A 7,772-nucleotide genomic window follows, 5' to 3' on the forward strand; every position below is an offset into this window, starting at 1 on the left:
CACTTGGCTTTGAAGCAAAAATCATGTCGATGTCCTCTTTAACACCTTTCAATTTTGCATACATTTTCTCATTAAGATTGTGTTGCAGTAAACAAAAAAGATGTTAATCTGTTGTTGCCATATCTGTAGAATATGGTGGGTGGGGGAGAACTTCCCACCAACTCCATAATCTTGTGTTACATCAAACTTACTCTTTTGATGTTCCACCAAATGCAAAGCATCACTTTCTGCGGATGGAGCCCAGGTTTTGGGGTCAGAGAGGTTTTTGTCTAGGACTGAGCCATTGTTTTTGGTGTTTAATATTTGAGTATAGAATCCATTTTTCATCAGTGTTTAATATTTGCATATAGAATCCATTTTTCATCACCGGTGACAATTCTGTCCAAAAATGGTTCACGCACATTATGCGTCAGAAGAGACAAAGCAACGTTTACACGTTGGAAATGATGATTATCGGAGAGTTTGTGAAGCACCCAAACACCTTCTTTATGGAGTTTTCCCAATTCCTTACATGTTTACGTATTGTTTGTGAGAGACATGCAATTTCAGGGCCATTTCACGAGTGTTTTGCCTTGGGTTAGACTCAATAAGCGTCTTCAGAGCATCAATATCAATTCCAACATGTTGGCCCCTGCAATTACAGTTTTTAAGGCTAAAGTCACCTGAACAAAATGTGTTGAACCATTGTTGACACTTACAAACATTCAAAACATTTCCATAAACTTTTTTGATATTCACAATGGCTACAGGGACATTGTTTCCCTTCTTGTATTCAAACAGCATTACATACCAAATGTGTATGTCTTCGTGTGCCATCACCATGAAGGATTAGAGTATACTAAACTTTACACATTATATAGGCTACACTAACATGTACATTTTTTGGGGGGTGGTTAATGAAAGTGTTCCAAAATGTGACATTAATTTCTTGACGACCTAATACTTAGATTGACCTAGACATTTTAAAGTTCTTGGCAGGTTTTAGAAACATCTAAGTTTGAGGTAAGTGACCATAGATTGTATGCTTTTATTAGGTTTTCATGAAGTTTTTCAATTTTATTATTACCTTTTTGGATAAAACATCTTTTTTTCTGTCTTTCTCCCAAACATGTTACCATTAATCTTAACTAATGATGGTACTTGAAATTAATTTTCAGGTTTAAACTTTGTGATAAAATTTTTGTCAAAACCTTAATCTTATTGGTTTTGAGTGTGTCATCTTATTTTGGCATTTAAACTGTAGTATTTAGGCTATATGACATAATTAGAAAAATATTTTCTAGTACATATGAATATTGATGGATTTGTGAAATCTTCCACTTACCACTTGAATAAGAACTTCATGGAACCGGTAAATCAGCTATACTTCAGTTTCTGCTGGGAAGTTATGGGTCAAGGTTTTGGTGGTAAGATTATGTTAGTGAGGCTTTGGATTCCTAATGCTTAGAATTACTTACTCTGCTACCCCAGATAACTGGTCTAATATATATAAAAGTCTGTATCTATCTTTTGGCAGCACATTAAAAATTTGTTAAGAAATTAAAAGTCTCAAGTTATAAAGAATGACATTAAAATATTTGGTGTGCCAATAAAGTAATAAGCCATTAAATTCCTACCTACAAAAAAGTAATCAGAGGATGACAATATTTTGATAAATAAATTTCAAGGTAAGAAAAAAAAAGATTTTTATATTCATTGTAACTTAGGACTTTTTCTAAATGTTATTTATTAGAGTGCAACAACGGCATGCTAGCAAAACTTATCCAATTGCAGGAACAATATTTATATAAAGAAGTAAAGTAGAATCATTTTAAATTTGAAGTAGAAGATTTACTTAGACAAAGCTGTCTTTTATGTTTAAGTTAATGATTGAAATTAAAATTGACATTTTAAGATGGAGACAGCAGAAGAACGAAGACGTCGTCAAAACCGAGAAAGACAACAAAGATTTAGAGCTCATCAAAGCACAGAAAATGTAGCCAAAAGAAGGAGATTAGAACGGGAACGTATTTTAAGAAAAATAAAAAATGAGACTTGGGAGCAGACTGAAGAAAGACGACGGTTAGATGCAGAAAGTCATGCAAGATGCAGAGCATATAGAAGAAACATACAAAGACAAATTACTACAATTGATAACACATTTGATGAATCAGTAATAGAACAACAGAGTTGTAGTACAATGAACGTTGTTTGCAAGACTTAATTCATTAAATTTTAAAACTGAAAGACATTCAGATGGAAAATTCATAAACTGCTGTTACAAGGGAAAAGTAACAATGTCTCCAAGATGAGAGTTCCTAATGTACTTGAATGATGCGATGAGTAACCCAAACAGTAGTCCTCTCTGTCAGAATTTCATTGTTTTCCTTTTATGATGAAGGGGGGAAGTTTGGTCGACAAAGCTTGGTGAAGGAAGGGCTGGGGCCCCTGGGTTCTTTTACAAAACTCCAACCCGTCATCTTTTGACAGGTCAGGCAAAGCTAGTTGCAAATAAAGTTGGATACAGAAGCCTATCCATAATAGGATTAAAATGGAACTGAGTTAACTATAAGCTCAATCTATGAATTAATGTAGAACTGACTTCACTATAAGCTCAAGCTATAAATTAAAGTAGAACTGAGTTAACTATAAGCTCAAGCTATAAATTAAAGTAGAACTGAGTTAACTATAAGTTCAAGCTATAAATTAAAGTAGAACTGAGTTCACTATAAGCTCAATCTATAAATTAAAGTAGAACTGAGTTCACTATAAGCTCAAGCTATAAATTAAAGTAGAACTGAGTTCACTATAAACTCAAGCTATGAATTAAAGTAGAGCTGAGTTAACTATAAGCTCATTCTATAAATTAAAGTAGAACTGAGTTAACTATAAGCTCAAGCTATAAATTAAAGTAGAACTGAGTTAACTATGAGTTCAAGCTATAAATTAAAGTAGAACTGAGTTAACTATAAGCTCAAGCTATAAATTAAAGTAGAACTGAGTTCACTATAAGCTCAATCTATAGATTCAAGTATAACTTAGTTCATTAAACTCAAGCTATAAATTAAAGTAGAACTAAGTTCACCATAAGCTAAATCTATAAATTAATGTAGAACTGGGTTCACCATAAGCTCAATCTATAAATTAAAGTAGAACTGAGTTAACTATAAGCTCAAGCTATAAATTAATGTAGAACTGAGTTCACCTATAAGCTCAAGCTATAAATTAAAGTAGAACTGAGTTCACTATAAGCTCAAGCTATAAATTAAAGTAGAACTGATTTCACTATAAGCTCAATCTATGAATTAATGTAGAACTGAGTTCACTATAAGCTCAATCTATGAATTAATGTAGAACTGAGTTCACCATAAGCTCAATCTATGAATTAATGTAGAACTGAGTTCACCATAAGTTCAAGCTATAAATTAAAGTAGAACTGAGTTCAATATAAGCTCAAGCTATAAATTAATGTAGAACTGGGTTCACCATAAGCTCAGTCTATAAATTAAAGTAAAACTGAGTTTACTATAAGCTCAAACTATAAATTAAAGTAGAACTGAGTTAACCATAAGTTCAAGCTATAAATTAAAGTAGAACTGAGTTCAATATAAGCTCAAGCTATAAATTAATGTAGAACTGGGTTCACCATAAGCTCAGTCTATAAATTAAAGTAAAACTGAGTTTACTATAAGCTCAAACTATAAATTAAAGTAGAACTGAGTTCACTATAAGCTCAAGCTATAAATTAAAGTAGAACTGAGTTAACTATAATCTCAATCTATGAATTAAAGTAGAACTGAGTTCACTATAAGCTCAATCTATGAATTAATGTAGAACTGAGTTCACCATAAGCTCACGCTATAAATTAATGAAGAACTGAGTTAACTATAAGCTCAATCTATAAATTAAAGTCGAACTAAGTTTACCATAAATTCAATCTATGAATTAATGTAGAACTGAGTTCACCATAAGCTCAAGCTATAAAATTCTGTTTTTTGCTGAAATGTTTTTTTTTATCTAACTGACAGCTTAGAATTTGTCTCAAAAAGTGTAACATGATAAGATATCTAGTTAGGTTTCGTAAGGTAGGAATTTTAATGTAGAAAAGGTTTTGAAATTTCTTTCACAATTTGTATTAACATTTCTAAGTTTAATCATCACTATATTCACCATTTTTCAGTAACATTACAAAAAATTAGAGAAATGTGTTGGTGCCGAAGTGTGAATGGATATTTTGATCTTCTAGGTTGCATCAACTGTAAAACCATCATCGGTTCAAACGACAAGGCTAGGTAATTGTGCTTCGAACGTACTTGTTGATACATCAACTGGAGTAGTGATGGGGACTTTGCCAAAAGATACTACCATATTGCAGTCCACAGTGGGACAGAGTACAACTACAGGTAACAGGTGTTTCTTCGGAAGAACAGCGTACAAACTACACTGTATGAAATCAAAACTATGAAGTTATCTATAATAATAGAATTTGAAATGTATGTGTTTTGTGTATAGAACTATATCACTTTCAGTATTGACTGGGACTTAGTTTTATAGAGGCCTTTGATAAGTAGCAAAAATATTTGATAGCTTACAAAGGAAAAAAATCATACATTAAAACAATTTGAAGTTGTATTAACTTGCATAAGAAACAGATATGTTACAATATCTCGTGTGGTCCTAAATATTCCTGATTGTTTAAATATAACCCTAGAAAGTTGTAAGATTAAAAATGTGTTTTTAGTCATCTTGGGATATCAATGTGATGGTAATGTTGACTTTCACTTGGTGTAAGAACTGGTGGATTAATAAAATTTCAGGAATCCACCAAATTTGAAGACATCATCAGCATTTATGTCTCTTGACAGATAACAAGTATGGGGTTATCTGGTAAGAAGGGTGTATGGTTTTGATGTAACAATTATATTTTAATAATCTTGTTTATTACATAATAAGCACTTTATTTTGAAATATCTGTATTGCTTTTATATAAATTCATGTTGAACTGAATGTTTGCCCTAAAGTTTTTTTAAACATACCTTAATATTTTTTTTTCTGACTGGAGATTAAGATTCTATAAATTCATCTTCTTGCTGGTACTTGTGTGACTAGTGAAAATCCAATCTTTTTGAATCAAGATAAAACTCTCATAACTTGGTACAAAATAATACAGCAGTTAGATCTAGACACCTATTAAAAGTTTCAATTCTGTGAGTGTGTGTTTCTGGAGTGGATGTCTATTTGGTAGAATGCCATTTTGTTAAATAACCAAATATGAACAAAAAGACAACTTTACCATTAGTACTTATTGGGTCTCCATTCTGCATAATAAGGGAGAAGCAGTGTTACTTCTTATAATCTGGGTCTGTGAGATTGTGGTGATCAGATAACAATTGTTGTCATGGTCACCTAAATTTAATAATTATGTAGTTACTACTTTTTTGTTATTCATTACTAATTAGTTCTTATACTATGTTTTGGCTGTTAATCTGTTGCTGTCTTGAGGGAAATCCTGAAAAGCACTATTTCTGTGTTGCTAGTGGCTGAGATTCAATATTGGGTATTCTTGATAGAGAGACTTATGTGCTATCCACTTGTATACTTACACACATAAACAGTTTCTTTCTGTAACTTAAAATTTTTATGTCCTCAGTAGTTTATAGATATTATTCAGACAGAGGAAACTTGTTATTTTTACTGTTGGATATAAATACCTGTACCAGCTAACCGTAATTTACTTTAGCTGAAATATTAGCAAGTATTTTGTTCAGCTATATTTGTTTATTATTAGACTTAAAATAAGACCCAAAACACAAGTGTTTTTGATTGTTTGACTATTCTCTTTAGGAGAACAAAGTCCACATGTCCACCTAAATCTGTGTACAGCAGGTTTCATTCAATGCTTGGGTAGAATCTTACTATTGATTTTACTTAGCTTATTAGAGCTGGTGTTTGTTCAGTTTGGTAGAATCTTATTATTGAGTTTACTTAACTTATGAGAGCTTATACTTAAAAATACATAAAAAAATCCTTACTTTTAACTTAGCCATGTGTGTTTCCCAAGCTATTTACATATCATGAATTAAATTCTAAAATATTGACCTTCCACTCATTTGTATAAATAAATATATATATTTGTATGTATATATATATATATAATGAAATTAATAGCATCAGTGCTATTAATTATATTAATAGGCAATTACAGTCATTGCTATAAAACAATAATGAACTTATTATAAAATTTAAGGTAAAAACTAGGACTGACAATGGATTCTTTACTATAGTCTTCTTAATCCTTATGACTTTAAGGTAAAAACTAGGACTGACAATGGATTCTTTACTATAGTCTTCTTAATCCTTAGTCATGCACACTTATACACACAAACAAAGATAAAATTATATATTTTAAATAATTTCCCCATTTCTATTTACAGATATTCAAGAGAATTTAGTGACTGTCAAAGTAAGTTCTGGTTTGTTAATTTCAAGTTTCTTGTACTTTTTGGTAAAAGAAAATCTACATTTATCAAAAATTGTTTACTGTTATGATTATAATACAAATAATTATTATAGCTTTTAGTTTTGTCTGTGTTTATTGTGATGGTTTTTACCAGATTAAGTCATTATTTTAATTGTTATATGTATACTGTAGTTGTTTTATAAGGTAGTGGAGTCACTAGAGTTTTCAGTTTTTATTTGTATGTATAGTGTGGTGACTATTAAACCTATTGGCCCAGGTATCATTTACTGTGTATATCATGAGGTTTTAGTGGTTTACATTCAAAATGTTATTAAACTATTTTTTGTTTATGTAATACCATTTAGAGAAAATAATAGATAAAATATAAAGTTTCACTGAAAACAAACATTTGAAATGTATTTTTAATCTTAACATGAAAATCACTTTGCACACAGACTATTCAAAACAAATACTTGATGTATTCATAATATATAATTAATCAATATATTTTAGTTTATTAAAAATACTTCACCAAAAATATGATTTTTTGTATGTTTTTATAATGTTTACTTGAAAGACTGCCACATTTCATGAAGATTTACACACTATATTAAAAGTTAATAGTACCAAAGCTATAAAGACTTTGAACGAGTACAAAGAGGTCATGTGGTTGGTCAAATTGACTGAGCCCATATTGAGAGAGTTAAGAGAATGAGTCACTGGTTTTTAGCTTTTTTCTGTATGTTTACTGTGATGATTTTACAAGACAATTACTAGAGTTGCAACAGGTGGTCTTCCTGAACACCTCAGTTTCTATATGATTAACATTCACAACTTCAGTTTCTGAAGAAAATTAGATTACATCATAAACAACAAATCACACCCTTTCTCTAAGATCACAAAGCAGTGAGATTTATTTACTCTTCTAATTTTATTTCAACTTCAATATATATAGGAAACAATAATGGTACTTAAATCAATATTTCACACATATCATATTTAATACTGTAAGTGTAGTAAATGTATTACTGAAAAAAATATGATATGTTAATGAATTAAGTGCACATCTAATGACCAGCAGGTTTGGTAGTTACAGGTATTGTTAATGACCTGATAGGATCAATGGGTTTGATGGTTACAGGTATAGTCAATGACCTGATAAGTTCAGCAGGTTTGGTAGTTACAGATATAGTTAATGACCTAATAGGCTCAGCAAGTTTGGTAGTTACAGGTATAGTCAATGACCTGATAGGTTCAGCAGGTTTGGTAGTTACAGGTATAGTCAATGACCTGATAGGATCAATGGGTTTGATGGTTACAGGTATATTCAATG

At 30.8% G+C, this 7,772-nt stretch overlaps 1 protein-coding gene across 3 annotated transcripts in view; it reads left to right on the plus strand.

Annotated features, from left to right (window-relative positions):
• The window catches only part of LOC106466426, a 20,286-nt gene extending 17,177 nt beyond the window's left edge, over window positions 1-3,109 (plus strand). For all 3 annotated transcript variants that reach the window (XM_022394437.1, XM_022394435.1, XM_022394436.1), the window contains one exon: window positions 1,895-3,109. In XM_022394437.1, coding sequence (XP_022250145.1) covers window positions 1,895-2,203 — 309 coding nt within the window. In that variant the 3' untranslated portion in view covers window positions 2,204-3,109. The remainder of the gene's footprint in view (window positions 1-1,894) is intronic.
• Window positions 3,110-7,772: the final 4,663 nt, after the last annotated feature.

Source organism: Limulus polyphemus, unplaced genomic scaffold, assembly GCF_000517525.1.
Source record: "Limulus polyphemus unplaced genomic scaffold, Limulus_polyphemus-2.1.2 Scaffold2256, whole genome shotgun sequence".
Lineage (NCBI taxonomy): Eukaryota > Metazoa > Arthropoda > Merostomata > Xiphosura > Limulidae > Limulus > Limulus polyphemus.